This window comes from Alexandromys fortis, unplaced genomic scaffold (genome assembly GCF_014885135.2).
Source record: "Alexandromys fortis isolate MF-2015 unplaced genomic scaffold, M_Fortis_MF-2015_v1.1 scaffold_37, whole genome shotgun sequence".
NCBI lineage: Eukaryota > Metazoa > Chordata > Mammalia > Rodentia > Cricetidae > Alexandromys > Alexandromys fortis.
In genome coordinates this window covers 4,364,156-4,384,531 of record NW_026067914.1, presented here as the reverse complement: position 1 = coordinate 4,384,531, position 20,376 = coordinate 4,364,156, and the positions used below count along the sequence as shown (strand labels likewise).

General features: G+C 45.8%; 1 protein-coding gene across 2 annotated transcripts in view; it reads left to right on the top strand.

The window, feature by feature from the left end:
* Positions 1-20,376, top strand: part of Slc1a3 (solute carrier family 1 member 3) — a 74,902-nt gene that overhangs the window by 40,248 nt on the left and 14,278 nt on the right. For both annotated transcript variants that reach the window (XM_050138975.1, XM_050138976.1), the window contains 2 exons: positions 17,246-17,450; positions 20,221-20,263. In XM_050138975.1, coding sequence (XP_049994932.1) covers positions 17,246-17,450; positions 20,221-20,263 — 248 coding nt within the window. The remainder of the gene's footprint in view (positions 1-17,245; positions 17,451-20,220; positions 20,264-20,376) is intronic.

Here is a 20,376-nt window from a genome sequence, read left to right as displayed (position 1 = left end):
GGGAGGGAGGGAGGGGGAGAGGGAGAGGGAGAGGGAGAGAGAGAGAGAGATTGGCCTAAGAGATATTTTGTTTCCTAATGCCAATTTATGCAGTTGGATTTCCTTCCTTCTTTTCTTCATTCCTTCTTTCCTTCCTTCCTTCCTTCTTTTCTTCATTCCTTCTTTCCTTCCTTCCTTCCTCCTGCCTGCCTGCCTTCCTTTCTTTCTCCCTCCCTCCTTCCTTTCTCTCTCTCTCCCAGTCAGATAGCTTTATCATACTTTTCCTGGAAAGATTCACTGACTCAGTCTTTCAGTTACTACTGGTGGAATACCTGTTTAAAGCTGTGGCATGCAAGCACGCAATCCGCCCTAGGATACGTGACTGTGTCAGCCTGCCGTGACAGCAGTAAGCATGACATGGGAGTTTTCTGCTTGCCAGCTAAGTCCCTTTCCTGACAGGCATTTCTGGATGTGAAGAAAGATATGTTTTGGCATCCCAGCTCCAACTAGAATGGGCATGTACACACACTACACACACACACACACACACACACACACACACACACACACACACTCACCCTCAGTACCCAGGACTACACATCCTCAAAGTTCAGAAGTTACATTTACACTACAACGTAATAGCTGTCTCTCAGTGACTTTCGAGGGGAGAAAGGGCATCTCTCCCTCTCCCAGAGCTCAGTACAATCACGTACAAACAGAACAGCGTGTGACTAGTGTGCTCTTTTCATAGCCTGCATCAATAACAGGTGTACAGTTACTGACACAAAGCCCTAGATTCACGTCTTCTGCCAGCCTCCGGAGAATTCCCATAGTTACCCACACAGCAAGAACTGGGCCTAAATGCCCAGTGAAAAATGGAAGTAACCCAACCTAGCTGCATGTTACCCACACTGCTGTGTCGCACGCGGCTTCTTCCAGAGTCACTGTAGGATGGAGATGCAAAATGCAAGCTGTTATCAGGAACAACTCTTAGGAAATTGATACACACACACATGGTTTCTAGACCAAGAATAAAGTTAATACCTCCCAAAGTTGAACTGGGGAACATAATAGGGTTGTCATAAATCCTGTGAAATGCTCTGGATTAAAGTGCAGAAAACCACGGTGCCTCTGCTGGAGAACACAGGGGCGGCTTCAAAAAACCGTGTGAGAACTCAGATTGAAATCTCGTTTGCTTCTTGATGTGGTTTCTAAGACGGACTCCTGAAGGGTCCCCATACTTCCTAGAGACCTGGATCTTGACCGAACACGCATGTCCGGGAGCGGTGTCCCCCTAGCGTTCCCTCGCGGGTTTGCGGTAAGGAAGCAGCTTGCGTAGCAGCGCAATTCTCGGCAGCTGCGTTCCATTCCGATGTTTTCCTCCCCAAGGAGATGGCTCGTATCAGACGAGAACAGGTGCTGGGCATCATGAGAGATGCTAGCCCTCAGGAGTTGGGGTATTTCTTGTCTCCTATTTAGAATTTCAGCAGCCTTTAAGCTCTCCATGTGTTCCCATGTTCTCACGTTCACAAAAAACATTCAATTGCCGGTTCCGTGTTTCTCCCCTCACCAGGTCTCGTAACTTCTTCCTTGGTTCTGGCAGATCCCTGCTAAATCCTTGGCTTCTGGTGAGCTGTGGTAAACGTGTATGAACAGATCCAACTGGGCAGTTAAATCCCTCCTTCTCTTGAGATGAGCTTCTCTAGCCAACAGCAGGAGGTGTTGCCGGAACACCAACGTCCGCATCATTAGTCCCCGTCCCCATTCTACTGCAGCATGCGGACCCTTCTTTCTCAACTTCACATTCTGTGCGACAGATCTGATAAGACACTGTGCTCCCCGGGGCGGTCAGGCTTTGAGAGCACAGGCTATGCGGCATTTCCGCCTATTGCTCCTACTGCCAGCACAGTCAGTGCTCGAAACGTGTATCCCAAATGAGATAGCCAAGGATGGTCAGACGAGAACATGGAAAATGTCAATGCCTTCTTCTTTGTCCACTTAAGCTCAGAAGACTCAGAATCAGTCTCAGGCGACTGTGAGGTCCCTCCAAGAGCTGCTGAGAAATACACCCCAGATTTCGAAGCACTGAAAATGTAGAGGGTGTTGTCAGAGCCAGTGAAAATGTTCTTATGCTCCAAACTTCACTTCAAAACAGAACTTCCGGTTCATCTGCCTGTCTTACGTTCTGATTAATATCTGATTGGTATTCTATTCATCTTTCTTTCTCTCACCTCCCAACTTAAAATAGTTTGCACTTATCCCCTTTTGAAGGATGCTCCAGAGTATCCAGGAGGTGTTTTACAAAGACAGTTGATATTCATCTCAGAGGCATCGACTTCAGCATTTCCTTCATTTTCCCATCAAACCCTTTACAGCTCTGGGCTGTCACTGAGCATGCTGGGAATAGTCCCGACAGCAAGTGCAACCATGCTGCATTCCTTTTTCCAGTCCTAGTTGCATTTGTGCTCCGAGTTCTGTGCAGCAGCCTAGCTAAGGCTACTCATTCATCCGATACTGAACTCCTCTGGCAAAACACTGATGAGGGAAAGCGTGGAGCTGCTAACCTTGGCCTCTAGTCCGTTCATCTCTCTCTTCTGCAGCAAGATGTTTACATCTGGAAAGTTAAACTGGGGCCCAGCAAAAGGGACAGAGAATACTCAGGCTACCGCGGGCTTATTTCTGGTAATTCCTGCTTGGTTTTTAAGAAAATAAACTTAAGGGCTACCAGACTAGTTTCTATACTACACTCAGCCCTGACTGGTTGTGAAAGCCCCCCTTATATTTGGAGCTCATTTGTGCCGTGGAAATCGTAGTAGCAGTGAGAATAACAAAAAAAGACCCTTTGCACTGGGAGGTGGGCTCTGTGGGGACCTTGGCTGTACACCATCTAACCTGAGTCTGGGCTAGCACCAGTCACTATTCTTAGATTCTGTTTTAGCATCATGAGCACGAACTTCAGAAGCCTTTTGCCTTCCTTGGTGGAGAGGGTCAGGCATGAGGTCTTACATGCAGGGGCAGCCTAGAGAGCAATATTTCTTTAGCCGTGGCCCAGGTCCTCCTGGCATCCCCACTGGCCATTGCTGGCCAGTGTCAGAGAGGACAATGAGTGTGTTTCTCTGCACGTTCAGCTGACACGCCTCCTGAGTCCTGCTCACTACTACTGTGGGGGTTGCTCCCCGGAAAACTAATTTTTGCGACACCCCAACCCCTGTAAGAAAAAGGAAAAAGAAAGAAAAAGGAGTTTGCCAAGAAAGCACATGACTTTGCAAGACTGGGAAGGTTTCAGGTCTGTTAGTGCACTGGTTTCACATTCATGTTAAAGCAGGGCCTTGAGCAACTCATGCAAGCAAAAGCTGTGACACTTTCCTTCAGTCCTGGCTGCACCCACGACAAATAGTGTCATTTTTGTACACCAGGGAGCCTTTTGGGGTCATTGGTACAGCTTGCCAAACAAGGAGAGCCTGGGCTCTAACTTAGCCTCAGGTTTAGATGGCTAATTTTGGCTTTCTGATGACAGACTTGGTTTCCAAGGGGGTTTGTGGATTCCCGGTGGACTGATGTTCTCAGTAACTCCATTTCCCTTGCATGGAAATGAGGGCAGGGGTGGGAATGTGGCTCTAGGGGAGGCTTGCTGAGACTTGTCCTGGGCTCTGAGTTCAGCCCAGCAGCACATAAGTAAGTAAATAAACAAATAAATGCATTTTAAGCAAGTTAAAAGCCATACTGTATGGTTTACTTAAGCTGGAAACCAGCCTGGACATTGGTAGCTCTCAGTGATTCTGTGACACGCAGCTTGCAGCTGAAGCTGTAAATGTTGAGCCCCGAGTTATTGCCACTCTGATCACTTAACTGTCCACCTTAATCTGGTTAAATCATTTTCTGATTGATGGGTAGCATTATTGAGTATGAACGTAAATACTTAGCATATACAGTGTGATACTTTTACAAAATTTATTTCCTAAAGTTAAAAGCTCAGCCTTAACTTTTTTTTCAGAAGATCTTGCAATAGCTCCATGTACTAAGGATTCTTTCTTTCTTTCTTTCTTTCTTTCTTTCTTTCTTTCTTTCTTTTTGTTTTTGTTTTTCGAGACAGGGTTTCTCTGTGATTTTGGAGCCTGTCCTGGAACTAGCTCTTGTAGACCAGGCTGGCCTCAAACTCACAGAGACCCGCCTGCCCCTGCCTCCCAAGTGCTGGGATTAAAGGCGTGCGCCACCAAAAGCGTGCTCCTTTGCTATGACTTCTTGGTTGTTAACTTTATGGTAACCTTGGTGATAAGAATGGAAAATGTAAACTCTCCCCTAATATGTTCATCAGTAAGAGAGCTTGATAGAAACACTGAAGCGGCCAGATGTGGTGGCACACACACGTAATCCCAGCACTCAGGAGGGAGACGCAGAAAGATGGAGGCATTTTCAAGACCCACCCAGGCTACACAGTGAGTTCAGGACAGCCAGGGCTATACAGCGAGACCCTGCCTCCAACAACAAAGAAACAAACACAAAAGATGATGAGCGAGACTGTAATGCAACTGAACATTTGTATCTCGAGTATTTAAGGTTCTATGTTAACCTGGGAAAACCCCTCGCAAAATACCCCAGTGTACTTTTCCCAGAAAAATCCATCCTGTTCTGTATTTTATCAACAACTCAAAGACATGGAAACCACTTACTGGTGTTTTCAGATGGTATAAGTCCCCTCTCGCACACACACACCCCCCTCCGACCATCACCACCAAAAAGAAAAGAAAGAGAGAAAGAAAGAAAACAAAAGATGGCTTTTGTTGCAAATGCCTGCACTCGCAATGAAAATGACTTCAACAGTGCTGGATGGAACCCAAGAAGATGAAGTGGAGTAGGCAAGAGATGTACACTTCTACTTTTAGATTCAAAAGGCAGTTGCGCAACGGCAGGATGGGAGCGACTGAGCTTGGCAGCAATTCCTGTGGCTAAAAGCTTAATATGAAGCCACGGTAGGAAGTGATGGCTAAAAGAGAATGAATGTAGCTGTGTGCTTCCACAGTAGAAATATTAATAGTTCACTTTACTCTGCAGTGGTCACACTGAGTTGGAAGTAACGCGCTGTGTTCCAGGCGCATTCAGGAGGGACTTTGACAAAGCAGAGTGGCCATTAAGAGGGTGTTGAATCCAGTCCAAGATACATTTATGAGGCTCCCATTTCGAGCAAGGCAGTGTGCAAACCAGTGCCGGCAATAAAGCTAGGAAGAGACATTGCTGGCCACTAGCGTCAAGGATTTGGCCATATAAATGGAGAGCCAGACAGGTAGGCACATGACCGTAAAACAAAGCAGACCCGGAAAGCAAGAAGCACAAAGAATGTGCTGTGGGAATTTGGGGGTTGGGCTGGCTGTAAGATTTGTACAGGAAATGAGGAAGACCTGAGAGTAAAGATGTGGAGACAGGAAAACTCCAGCATGGCATGCTGAGGAATACTGAGCAGTCTAGGCTGGCTGGGAGAGCCGGATGAGGCGGAGAGTGGAAAACAGATCTGTAAAAAGCTTGGGGACAGAGCGTGAGGACAGTGGTTTGGGTGGAAAATACATTGCAGTTAATGAACCTTGGGAAATGATGACACAGGACAACCCTTGGAGTAGGGTATTTAGTAAGAGGAAGGATGACCAAATTGCCCTGATGGTTGTGGGTCAGATTTGCTCTAGATACTTACTTCCAGAAGGAAATAAAAAGGTGTCTCGGAGGATAACCGATGTTCCTAAGCAGATGTTTGATGCTGGTTTTATTTGTTGGTTTTGTTTTGAAATCGAAACTGTACCACTTCCCCTCTTGTGAGTACCACCGCAGATAGACTCAGGCCTCTAGCCTGAACATTGAGAAGAATCATCATCGTGATTTAATCCACGAATGAATGAAAAAAAATGTGTCAACAATAAATACCGTTTTAGGACCAGCAGGATAGTGTTAAAAACAACTTTGCCACTTCTCCAACTCTCTCATTGTAATGGGCCAGCCACAGCCATGAATCATTCATTTAAAATCCATGCTTGAATCGTGTTTCCCTCTACCGTGCCTCTGAGCACGATATTTCTCCTTAGCAACATCCCCCATGCATCCCCATTGGCTGCATCGCATTGATTACTTCCCCATTGGCTGCATCCCCATTGGTTGCCTCTCCATTGAATGCATCCCCATTGGTTGTCTCCCCATTGACTGCATCCCCATTGGTTGCCTCCCCATTGGCTGCATCCCCATTGGTTGTATCCCCATTGACTGCTTCCCCATTGGTTGCCTCCCCATTGGCTTCATCGCCATCTACCCTATTCCTGAATTCTGAGTTAAAATTTTTCTCTACCAACCAGGCCCATACATCATCACTCTCAAGTCAACCAAAGGTCACCTCTGGGTCTTTTCTTTTCTTCATGCTTTTGGATCTCTGGACTTTTGGTAATGTAGTTTATTGAGAAGCGTTTAAGGCCAGCCTAGGCTACATAGTGAGCTCAGGACAGCCAAGGCTACAGAGCCATCCTAGACCACTCCCAGGATTGCTGGTCCATTGGCAATAAATGTAGTTTGATGTAAGAAACTGTCCAATTTTCTTCGGAGAATTTTTTAAAGGATCCTAATCACCCGCTGAAAAGCCTTTAAAATAGGGGAGTGATGGCTTTGAAGTAGGAAAAGCCTTTAACTAAGCAAAAGGAACGAATGCTCTAGAGCACTGCTGAGCTCAAACAGCAGCCAGAGATCTACCTCTTCTCTAGAAAGCAGCAAGTAGGGAAAGTGTTGCTTGTAAAACCTCAGGAAACCTTCAATCCATTGTTGCCCCTTTGCCTGGGGCCACAACACAGCTTTTCCTGTTACAGGGGGAAACAGGTCATACTGCGCAGAGGACAGGGATGGGAAAGGCTGACTGGCTCCAGACCTGAGGACCGTTTCCCTCGAGGGCTGATACCGCTTTATAGTTTGGCTCAGGTAGCTGCGAAAATATAATCTCTGACTCCTTGGGTGTGTCTATTCCTTTCTAGATTAGATAAGAACAATCGATGAGCTTTTAAATGCTGAGAAAGCTAATCATAGCCAAAAGGGAGTCACGGGCCACAGCCAAGAAATAGCAGCGAGATAAAGGCGCCAACTGAACTTTTCTCCTCCACGGTTCTTGTTCCTCTGCTTTTCGGTTTCCCGATCTCTGTTTTGTCTTTTCTTTCTTCCTGTCAGTCAATCAGTTCTCTTCTCTCTACACACCCTTCTGTCTGTCTTAATTCCCAGCCTTAATTCCATCCCCAGCACTGGAATTAAAGGTGTGTGCCACCACCGCCCAGATGGAATGCTCTAACTGATCAGAAAGTGGACCTGAATTTGGCTTTTAAATATATTCTTTTAAAGAATAAATAAGATTTATATTTAATTTAGGATATAGATAAGTAAGGTTTATTCTGACTGATTTTAAAAAAAAAAACATCTTTTTTTTTTTAAAAAATCTAATTTCAGGCTTGGGCCTTGAACTTGAACCTCAATCCCAATCCAAATTAGGTTCTGGTTCCAGGATAGTGGCATGCCAAGGATTGGGGGGGGGGGGGGGGGGGGGGGAATGAATATGGGTTTGCATGGACGCATGTGGCTTTTTTGACCCCAAGAGGATGTACACTGGGCCTGAGCCATTGTCCTGCCTCTGCTGTTCTTTTGAATTGGTTTTCAGCATCCATGCTGCTTTCTACTTCTATGGGGCTTTCATTGCAGTTCCTTCTCTTCTGTGTGGGAGCAAGCCTTGTGTGGGAAGAAAGAAAAAGCAACCACCACCACCACCACCACCCACACACACACACACACACACACACACACACACACAAACCTGACATGTTCTGCACTCAACTACAGACATCCTCTGGTTAACTTTGTACACGTGGGGCCCAGTTGTAAGATCTGCTATGGCCATTCAAGATTCTGGCAGCTAGGAGACAAATTGTCCCAGGCATCTTCATTTTAAAAAGAGGCCTGCAGGAAGGTCTTCTCCACAGCAGAGAAACACAGCCTAACTGTAAAAACACTTGCTTTGGAAATCCCATACTACTCCTCCAGTGGTTGGTTGCTAGTTGTGATTTGGGAGTGGGGGGGGGGGACAGAGGAAGGTTCCTCAGCTGGGGCTCTGGCCCTCAAAAGACTTCCTTCCCCTCATTAACCCAGAGCCATTGACCGCCTCCACAGGCTCATTCCGCTAGCGAATTCACCCACTTTCCCACTATTAGGGCCCCTGGCAGTGCCGCTAGAGGCCTACCACGCAGAGGAAGGCACGTCTCCCCACTAGAAAGGGGAGTACTCTCAAAGTCCGCTAGCTCTACAGGTACGAAGGTGTTGACCTGAGCGTCTCTGATCACCCCCGCTGTCCCCTCTACCCGGCTCACGCTTGTCTTTTTCCTGCTCCTTTCCGTGGTCCGGGGGTTTCTAAATCTTGGCAGGGAGACAGTGCTTCCTTTGTGCCAGACCTGTTACAATGAGGTAACCAAAGAAAGGGTCTTGGTCCGAGGCTGTCAGCTGTTACTAATCACTCTTCCCCTGCCTGTCGCGGGCCCGCTTGCCTCTCCCTCTTGCTCTGCTTAGCACACATAAAGAAGATGAATTACTCTCTGGTTCCTCTTCAAAAAAGCATATTGTGTGGCACATTCCAATACTGTGAGCAAAGGATGGGCTACTGTGAAGGGTAAATGGGTATCTAAACCACCTCACAGGGGGGGCTCGCACCCACAGCTGGGAGCCTCTGAGACAAGAATTTCAGCGTTGCCCCCTGCGACCATTTCCGGTGACCTCGCTGAGAGTGACAGGAAGTCCCTGGGGTAGGGTCCAGAGTAAACAGCACCACCAGAATTCCAGGGCTGGATTAGGACCAGAACTGACAGAGGGAAAGCGTGGGCACTCGGGGATCTCATTGCCTGAATGGCTAAGGGAGGGCGAGTCCAAGCTAAGGTTAAGCCAACAGATACTTTGGCTCTGATATTAGAGGTAGCCATGATGGGCCTCAGTTTCCCCTCCCTGCTTTTTCTATGTAAAGCCAAAAAAAGAAAAAAAAATCGCACCACAGCTACGGCCACAGAAAAAGAAAATAGTCTGTCTGCTTAGCCCTTGCAATCTGAGGAGCAAAGTGGTTTATTTGGCTTTTTCTGCCACTAATAATATTGTCCGCTCCACTGACTCCCCTCACCTCCACTGGCCAATCTTTCAGAAAGGCATTCCTTGTTTACCTTTCTATGCTTTATTTTCCTAGGGAGCACTGTAACTCAAAGGTATGTTAACCAGTTTTAGAGGTCAGATTAAAAAATCAGTTTTCCCGACAAATTAGACGCCGCCACAAGCAGCCAAGTGTTAGCGCCCCTGTTGTTTTCACGTGCACACCCTTCCAAAGTGAAATGGCATCCCAGGATAACAAAACGACAGGTTCTTCGATATGATCAGCCATCATTAGGACTGAAACTTTGGCTGCAGTGAAAACAAACAAACAAAAACACAGGAAAGTATTTGTAACTGAACTGGCAGCGAACGCTGCGAAATCTCTGTCAGCCTTTGTGGAGATGATTTAACGCTCAGGATGGCCCACGCTTGCAATCTCAGGAGGCTGAGAGAGAAGCGTTGTCATGACTGCAGGGCCACATGGTGCTTTCTGGGTCAGCTATAGCTACATAGTGAGACCCTGTCACAAAAAGAAGAGAAAAGAAAACGCTGGGGAAATGACTTACTGAAAAAGTTTGAGGTGCAAGTAGGAGGCTGAGGACCCACATTCGGACGCCCAGCACCCACTTAAAAAGCTGACTCTGGTGTCCGTTCTGTGTTAGTCAACTATGAGCACGAGGCCTGTCCTGGACCGTGGTTGATGTACCTAGTGATACTCCACTTGACGAAACTGATTTTCCCCGTCCCAGAGGTACCAATTGCAAAGTGCTCCTTGGATAAGCATGGGGTTGTACGTGTACCTTTTTTTCTCAGTGCTGAGATTTCATCTGGGTTGAACCTATTCAGGTCTGGGGCATGCTGTCACCGTCTCTGTAAGCTCACAGGTGCATCCATCCTGTCCGGTCTGGAAGACATTGTTCCCTCGGGGTCATCTAGTCCCCTCTACTCTTCCGATCTTTCTGCCCTCTCTTTCACATCAGTCTCTGAGCCTCTGGAGGAAGCACTGAGCACTCCAAAGACTCTCCCTCCCTGCACACCGTCCAGTTGTGGGTCTCTGTATGAATTACCATCCACTGCCAAGAGAAACTCCTGCTATGAGGGCTGAGAAAGGCACTGATTTATGACATATTCATTTATCCGAGTCATACAAAGGCACTGATTTATGGTTTAGCAGTGTGCCATTAGGACTCATTTTATGGCTACGCTCATCTAGCAGAATAATAGTCGTTGGGTTTCCCTATGCCCACAGCCCATCTAGCCTCAGGATCTCTGCCACTTTAATGTTGGTGAGTATGGATTCGTTCTCATTGGAATAGGCTTTAAATCCAATTGAAAATGGCCTAGTTGTTTTGTTGTGTTGTGTTATTGGTTTTGTGGGGGGTTTTGTTTTGTTTTGTTTTTAGACAGTTGTTTGACTTTCAGGATTTTGCTTTTGCTGAGGAAGACAAAGTGAGAGACAGAAAGAATAAATGTGAAGTTGGGTGGGGAGAGAGGTGGTGGGAAGGATGTGGAGGAGTTGGAGAGGGGGAAGGAATAGAATCAAATACATTGTATGGAAATTAGATTTTGAATTAAAAGGAAAAAGCTACTCTAGTTATATGTTCTTGTAATCTAAATGCCATGAGGGACAAAGACAAGAGGAGATCTGGGGTTTGCCAGGATCATCCTTGTCCAGAAAACCTGACAAGCTCCGGGTTCAGTGAGAGACCCTGTCTCGAGGGACTAAGGCAGCAAAAGAGGGCACTTGGGCACCTCCTTTGACTCCGCACACTCAGGCGCCCCTCACTCACACACACATACATGCACACATCACACACAGAGGAAATTGCCTTCTTTGTAGACGACTCCATGAAATGCAGCTTTTCCTTTATCCTAATGCCTGAAAGAGTTCTGTTCAGATGAACTGTGTCGATTGCGTTTGGTGGGTTACTCAGTCTAGGGGTTTGTAACCCACCCTGCAATCAGTTATTCTAGGGTCTCGAAGGGGCGCTACCTGGAAGGGAATGAGCTAGGACAGAAGAATGAGGCTAAGCAGATTTGTCAAAGACCCCTTTATTAGGATCATGGTTGCTGTTTATATAGCCCCTGTGTTCAGGTTCATCACGTAGGCCAAGAAGTCCCGAGTTGCCACACCTGGTTCCCTGGATAGCTGGAATGTGAGGCGCGTTCCGCTAACAGGTAACAGTTAATTGGGTGTGGGGTAGGTTCTGTCAATAGAACATAATTATGGGTGTGGGGTTCCCTGCAGACTCCCCAGGGTGATGGTTCCTGTAATGATTTTTAGGTGGGAAATGGCTCGTGACAGAACTGAGCAGACACTGGAAATCAACACCCTTACTCCTTTGACCTGATCACAAAAAGACGCTAGCCCTGAGGTCAGAGGAGGAGCCCAGAGTCATGGGTAACGGTAGTGAAGAGAAGGGAAGATGGAGCCCTGCCGTCAGCTTAGTGGGGGTAGAGCCAGGGTTTATAAAGCTGAACCCAAAATGACAAATGCATCTTTCAGTGTGGCCCGGCACATTCATATCTGCAGGTCAGAAGCTGAAAAACATCTCCACCAAACACGGCCCATCTTTATCGCATGTGATATCTTCTAGTATTTTCTGTGCTGTTCTCTTCTGTTAGTTGATTTAAAAAAAAAAAATACAGTCATGACCCACTAAAGTACAACCTGAGAAAGTAAGCACTCACCTTTAGACCTTACCTTTCCTGTCTACTTTTCTTTTGTCGTCTCTTTGTTGGTTCACACACTCTTCTGTCTAAGTCTGGGAAGACAGAACGACAACAATTGCCCCTGGGAGGATGGAGGAGACCAGCCAGCAGAGAAGCTAAGACAGGAGGGTGCGGATGCTGTACCGCAGAGCCACAGCCCCGGCCCACACCGTTAGCAAGCCCAGGCTGACCCTGGACTTACAATCCTGAGCTCCTGAGTAGCTAGAGTTTGACAGGTCTATAGACCACCAGGCCCAATATGACACATCATTCTTCACCAACAATTTGAAGCCTGACTTTTAAAGATTCACGCAAAGGCGAATAGAATCATAGAACTCTCATTTTGCCTAATCTTTAAAGAGCCCAGAAGAAAATACTGCAATACAAAAGATGTTTGCAGAGTTTTAGTTAGGGATTTAAAATGACTTGCTGGGTGCTCATGCCCTAACTCCACTGCCCCTTCCTCTGTGACCTTTTGACCCTCTGGTTCCAAACACCTTTGTAAGTGACCATTTGCCCAATACTCAACAGCAGGCAGGTGCTCAAGATGCCAGGACTAGTTTCTCTATCTACTATACAGGCACGAAATAAACGGTATTTTTAGAGTTTAATTTTCCTGTCTTTAAAAACCACATCACCTCGTACTCCCGTGAATACGGTACATGTTCATCCTCGAGTTCCTTGCTGTAAGTTTGCCCATCTTGAAATTCTAGGAGGGCTGGGAACAGGCGGCTTTCATTAGATGCAAGCTTGGGAGTGCATTGTGAAGAAGGAACACATCTAAAAAGAATCCCAAACCGGAGCAGAGCAATCTTCTTGAATCAGGAACTGCCACTGACTGCCCTTTCTGTCCCTCCTGGGCCTGGTCCAGGGGCCTGGGAAGAACAATGAAGTGTCCTAAGGATGCATGGAAAGACAATTCAAAACAGAAGGCTGCTTTGGATTTCTCGTTCCAAAACCAGAGACAGGAATTGTGAGGGAAGCAGACTGAAACACGTTCGTTTGTAAGGCATAGATTTTTTAGAGGAATCCATGAAAACGACAGAACCTCGGGAGCCTGGTGTTATGTATGTGCCCCTTTAAAACTTGGCTGAAGACATATTTCATTTATCCAAGTCATACAAAACATTGTATCAAAGGAAATTTAATTCACAATTCAGAGTTCCACATAGTATACAGGAAATACGCCTCTCTTCCCCCTCCAAAATATTTCTCCATGAATTTTTTTGGCGCATATTTGTTGTGCTAAACTGATTACCCAAGGACTTCCTTCATCAGTCAAAAAAAGTTATTCTATATTTGCTACAAGAAGCTTGCTTCTTATGGCACCCAGGTATTTGTAGCAATTTGTTATCTTTAATAGTCTAGAAAGGACCTTGTTTCATCTCTTTTTAGTGCTTAACTACTTTGCAGATTGAAGGTTTTCAGGAATGGCTACTTGCACAATAATCGCTTACTGAGGAGCAGATTTTTCAGAAGCAAAACCTGCTCACAGTCAGAAAAATGAATGTCCCTCCTCCGTCCGTTCCCACATGCCAGCCTGCTCTGGACCACGTTGCCAGGACTGGAGGGAAGGTTTGCACTACCAGATCAGCTCCTAGCTAGTCCTTCCTGTGACAGGGACCACTCAGCTTGGCCCTTGGGCAGATCTAAGACATGCAGAGGCTTTCTCCATAATTACGTCCCTATAATAAACAGTGTCCTCCTCAAACCAAGTAGCTTATCTCAACTCAACACAGAAAAGGTAGGGAAAGTCAACATGGGCAACAAGAAGTGTTATGTGGACCGCCCCTGGAAGGAGGGAACCAGCAAGGTGGTCTTTCAGCAGTGTGGTTTGGAGCCTGCCACCGCGGTTATTAGCTGTGATATCCTGGGCTCTTGTCTCTTTACCCACAAAACAGTACCAATGACATCTGCATTTTGCCAGGCCCTGGAGTTACGTGAATATACAGCATCAGGATTTGATGATCGAGCCTGCGGATGAACACAGCAGTTAATACAAAACATACAACCCTTAAGGGCATATGGTCGTACCTGGGAGAGCCGTCGTAGTACTTTACAAGAACACAATATAGGATTTCTTTCGAGTCCAGGATGCTGGAGTCCAGGATGCTTTGTTCTCATACAGATGTTGAGGTGAGCTGTCAAATGAGCAAACAGAGACCGGTGAGATCATTATCTTTATGCCTCACTCTGGAATGTGATCTCAGACATGTTAGATGACTACACGGCTGTCGTAACACGCTCCCACACCCAAGTGACTTCGCATCTCCCGCCGCCTCAATGCCCTTTCCTCCCCTATATTTTAAACTAAATGACAAGAATCTATGCAAACTTTCCCTCTCTAAACATTTGGGACGTTCCTGCCGAAGTTCCCTTTTTTACGAAAGTGATTTAGTACTCTAACCTTGCCCCAGACTCTCACTGCCTGTGTGTTTAGTCTCTGCTGTAGAACTTGGTCTCTCATATTTCATCATGTGGGGGAGGGAGGGTGGGTACAGAGTTCAGGTGTGGGAGAGGAAGAACAATGTCCTGCTTGCTTGCGGTTTGTCTTCCAAAATCCTCCGATCGTTTCCCCGGCCCCACTAGTTGCAAGGCCGTTGTGTGAGGAACAAATTGCACACATCCGCCATGCTGTTTCCCTGACAACACTATATGGCCTTGTTCTTCGCGTTGTTTTTAGTTTTAGAAGCTGAAGTATCCCAGGAGCAGGAGGTAGGAGAAGGACTCTCGTGGAGAACTGGTTAGTGACGGGATCCTCTTCAGCTGAAACAGCAGCGTATTTTCTCTCACAACTAAAGGGCCGATATGCAGAAGTGGGCAAGACCTCTTCTTTGCCTAATCGTTTTCATTTGGGGCTTATTGCTAAGAAAATGCCTTCTGGTGGTTGGTTGCCTTTGTTATTTCAGAATTAGTAAGTATGAAACGATACTTGGTTTTCATTCAAAGCATTAAAAAAAAATCTATAAACCATTTCCTAAAGGTACTGTCCCTGTAGCCGTGGGTACTATGATCACATTCCCATGCCTCTGGACAGGGGGAGGGGGAGGGGCACAGAAGCTTCCTCCTCTGTCGGCAACTTTGGACCCAGTGCTGTCTTGACCACCAGTGTTCTCTCTAACTAGCCTGTAGGTTGGCAGTCATGGGCAGGAGCATCAGAGACGTCTGGGGACTGCAGGATAGGAGGCAGAGGAAAAGAAAGCCTCCTTTGAGGGGAAGAGAACGCTGCTGTCACCTGGTCCCTCCTGGCAGAGATATCAGCCCTTGCAGTCACTCTCTAAGTAGGCAGGGAAAGAGCCAGAAGGATGGGGTAGTTAAGTGGTGTCTAGTCAGGCAGGCCTGCCAGAGGGTGGCCCTTTTGTGGAAATATCATTACAATGACAGCAAAGGAAAGCTATTTTGGCACATGAATCAGTCCTGTGAATGAACATGTCTACTGAGAACATACTAGCCCAGTTACAATGTAGCTCAAGCACTGAGTGGTACCATCTCAGTAAATGGACACTTAGCCCTGGGTTTCCAGGATGAGAGGTCAAGGTCATTCACTAAAGCCGATCAGCCTCCTCATCTGTGAGAGATGAGACTGATTGTCTCAGGGGTAATACATTCACACATTCACAAAACCTAGTCACATAAGATCTAAGTTTGAGTTCTCAGTGCATTCTACTTGCTATTTATTAGAACCAGTCTTTACATGATCATTAAGTAAATACTTATGAAAATTATAAATGATACAATACTATTCAAATATGATTGGAATTGAAATGGAAAGTTGAACTTCAATCCCTCCTTCGGTACCTTTGTGTAATATTTTAAGGCAAATTTAACCAGTTACTTAACAATCATGAACACCTTTTTAAAGTGCTTACCCTAAACATGTTTGTATAAATGTGGGCACTGACATATATCACTGAATTACACTAAAGGGTCTGGAGAGATGGCTCACAGGTTAGGAGCCATGGCTGCCCTTCCAAAGGACCCAGGTTCAATTCCCAGCACCCACATGATAGCTCACAACTATATAACTCCAGCTCTGGGGGATTCAACACCCTCACACAGACACACAAATATAATATAAATAAATAAATAAAATGCACATGAAATAAAAGTAAATAAATCATTTAAAGAAAAAGAAATACACTATAATTATCTTTTAATACACTTATGAAAACACAGCTTAAATAGTAAATAATGGGACTGGACAGATAAATCAGCAGGTAACAGTACTTTCCAATTTTCCAGAAGACCTGAGTTCAGTTCCTGCATTGGGCAACTTACAACTGCTTGTAACTCTAGCTCCTGGGGGTCTGATGCCCTCTTCCAGCCTCTGTGAGCATTCACATTCTCTCTCTCTCTCTCTCTCTCTCTCTCTCTCTCTCTCTCTCTCTCTCTCTCACACACACACACACACACACACACACACACAAACACACTAATCTTAAAAAAAACAGTAAAGTATTCTGATAAACTATGATTAGATTACACAATAATTATAATTAGATTTCAGTATTGTGATAGGGTTGGAAAGGACGAGGAAAGGAAGGGGAGAGAGTGCAAAGGAAACCGGAGTCCTGTATATGTTAGTATAGCTAAGTTGGTCTTTGGAGGGTTTATTTTCCCATTGTTTTCCAGCCCAGCACATCCTGGGATAAGTCCCATTAGCTTGCACCACAGGGAGCCCTTGAAAGCCATACATCTCTTTTCACCTGGACTAACACTGGACCTCCCCTTCAGTAAACACTGAGTATGTCTTGAAAACGAGGAGAAGGGGTATTTTTAACATGTCATGAGGTGTCCTGTGGGGCAAGGAAGAGGAAGACAGGGTACAAGAACAAGGCGAATTCCACAAAATCAACTTCGTTAAAGGAGATGACATAAAGCAGCAGAGACATGATGTGAGAACTTGAGCTTTTAGAACCCAGTGTTTGCCTGAAGTACAAACTGTAGATTGGCAAGTGCTTGTAATAAAAACAAGTGTTACATAGCAGACACCCGAAAGACTCCATATGCATCTAAAATAATAGCTTCAAAAAGAATTCAGTGGCAGCGTATGTACGTGACTCAACATGGCGCTTGGACTTTAGTAAATGTATGCTACCCTGGTGGAAATCTCAAGTAATTCTATATACATCCTCACATACACAAACACACGCTACTGACACGTGTCGGTTTCCCAACTAATAATAACCCAGGCAAGAAATGAATTGCACTTTGAGCCTTTAGGAAGCTGGTGTTCCTTGGCCCTCATAACATCAATCTGGGGTAGAGCATGGGTGATCATATGTTCACTGGCAAATTCTCATAGCAGGTGTTTCTGGGGGGGGATGAGGGAAAGCAGGTATAGAAGGAAATGCTGTTCCCCTTGTCTTCCACTGGAGAATCCCTTGGATTGACTTCCTGAAAACCTTCTGTTTGCCTTCCCCAGGAATGGCGGCCCTAGATAGTAAGGCGTCAGGGAAGATGGGCATGCGAGCTGTAGTCTATTACATGACTACCACCATCATTGCTGTGGTGATTGGCATAATTATTGTCATCATCATCCATCCCGGAAAGGGCACAAAGGAAAACATGTACAGAGAAGGTAAAATCGTCCAAGTGACTGCTGCCGATGCCTTCCTGGATCTAATCAGGTATGTCCTTATAACCTTTCTCTGGGATATACACTGACCACTCAAACCCTCGTATTTTGGGAAGCCAACCAAACTCTCAAAGAGGTATCTGACAGAACCAGACCTGTCAGGCTTGACATGGAAGTCACATCTCTCCTTTTCTCTAACGGAAGTTGATATTGAGGGTCTAGCTTCCGATCTCACATAGCAGATGTGAGATGAACAAGAAGTGGATGAGCCCTGCTGGGAGTTCCGACAATCTCGTCCCTAAGCTGTCACCACTGCGCAGTTCACCCTGGACTCACTGGGTGATTATTCATGTGCTTTTCCCAATCTTGCTCTGTAAAATAGTTTTTAGCAGCATATGACATGTTCCTTAGATTTCCGATTTAAAATGAGTAGTCTGCATCATCATCGTCCATGGTAAACAACAGCGTGGCTCAGCCGGGACTTCCGTGTTCCTCTGACCATTCCTGACTAGAGATCCTTCTTCTATACTATTTGCAAAGAAAGGATTTGGCAGACGAGTAATAAAAAGTTGGAGGATACTCTTTGGCCATATTTTATAAACCAGCTGGACCGCTGATTACAATTGAGTCTTCTCAGTTGAAGTGAAGTGGATGATCATCAAAGCAAGCCAAAGTTTGAGCCTTCTTTCTCTCTACACACTACCTATTCCAAAGGAACTCTGAAAGTCAGCCCTGGGTGACTTTGGCAGGAGAATCGAGGCCTGCCTCACCTGGGCTGCAGAGCAAGATCCTGGCTCTTAACAGGTCCAGGAGGTCCCAAGATATAATGAGATAAGATAGTTTGTCACCACCCTTGACTGTAAGGGGACACAGGAAGGGAACTGTTAGCAGAGCCCAGGAAGAACTGTCACTGTAGGAAACAGGCCTCAGAGTAGGAACTCTAATAGAAGGAGATGGAGGAAGCTTCAATCAAACTGGAAAAGGCAAGGGGCTGATGGGATATGTACACGGACCTTTTTTCTCTTATTACCCCTTTAGCTGTCAACAAACACCACTAATCAAAACCAAGAGGAGTCAGAAAAGAAGCAAATCCATATCCTAATCCATACAGGTTAGGTCCTACAGCTCAGCACAGAATACAGGATGGATCCCCAGGACAAATGGAGGATGTCCTAACCCAGGCCTCTCTAGATTCCCTGTCTGCTTTGCTTTCTCCCACTGTGTGGTACCAATCTTCCTGGTCAAAGCCTAACTTTTTTTCCCCTCTTTCCATCTTACCTGCAAAGAACCAAAGTTTCCTGTGCTAGACAGCCACTTTCAAGGGTTCCCCATTCCTTGTCTGAAATTAGTCCCTTCCCCAAGGGACTAATTCCAAATGTCATTTCACAAGCGAGTCAAGAGACGTTTGGAGAAGAGGGTCTTCTTTATGGCAGCTTTCCATTCCCTCCAGGGACAAACTTGTGTCACCCAGATGTTAGCCTCACCCAAACACAATGAGGCCCTTTCTTGAAAGCCTCTTCATAGAGTAGATGCTAGGGCACTAGGGGTAACAGCTGTCTGATATTTCCTGCCCAGTGAGAGCAATAAGGAAGGTACATGTGCAGGGGGGAGTTGGAGAGAGGAAAGGGAAGGGGGAAATGATAGAACTATATTATAATTTCAAAAAATAAAAAAGAATGAAGAAGATCCCTACAGATTAGTAACTGATAGCTATGCTTTTGTTAAGTTCATGGAATATTAAAACATTTACTATGTTTAGCTTGGGTTAGGAATATTATGTTGTCCGTCTTTGTAATTTTTACCTTTGAAAGCTGACATCTTGTTATTCCCAGTCTGGTTGGCCCATCAGAATACTGTAAGTTTTTATCTTTTGCCCCAGTAAAGAGTGTGTGGCCGTCCTGCCCCTCCCTTAGCTTGGGCGTTTATCCTAGAAGCTCTTTGAATGTACACTTGCATCATAGAGGGAACATATACCCCACAGAGCACGGATTGGAAGAAAAAGAAAACAGGAGGGTCCAGATAGCAGCAAGAAAGAAACAAGTAAATATATCCTTAAAGTATGAGCTCAACGGCATACAATCTCCAGAATCTCAAGTTCATGAGTCACGTCTCTTTTCCCAGTCTTTCATCCTAGCATCCCACTGACAGTTTAATCCACTCCCCTTCTTAACAGATGAATCAACTGAGACATCAGTGGTTGGCCATTGACTTGGCCATTGTCACATTCCTGAGCAAGACTGTTTCCTCCTCCTCAACCACCACTCTGACACAGTCTTGGAGGAAGTGACAAACCTTGCCACAGAGGCCTCAAGTTCAAATATTGGGTCAAGCTCACCACTGACTCCCAAAGAGACTCAGACTCTTGGATGCTGTCTCTAACTCCCTGAAAGCCCGCAGAGAAAACTATGCCACGATGCTACTAATCATGTCTTTTAATTCAGATCTTTTGATCCCTAGACCCATAGTACAATAGCAACATAACCACTTTTGGATACTTCCAGAGGCAGCCACTCTGCTGATGGGGAAAGCGTCTCTGTTCTCACTGATTCCTCCAAGCAGTGAGGTTTTAATAATCTACTGACTGGAGACTCTCATGAGCTGAGAAGAGGATGTGTGCGCTGAATTTGGGGCTTTCCTGAAAGATGTGGATTGCATGGGCCATACCTAGAGCAACCATGTATCCAGTGTCGAGTCACAGTGTCTCTGTTCCTCCATTTGCTACTTGATTCAATGCAGTCTTTACCTTAGACACAGTGAAGCAGTATTTAAGGGACAGAGTTGCTATTGGGGAAGTTTTGCAATGACTGCTGTTTTCTTCGCAGGAACATGTTCCCTCCCAATCTGGTGGAAGCCTGCTTTAAACAGGTAAATGCTCTCCAGCTACCAAGTCGCCTTTTAAATTCTTCTTGAGGGATGGAAAGATGGCTCAGTGGTTACGAGCACTGACTGCTCTTCCAGGGGACCTAAGTTCTGTTCCC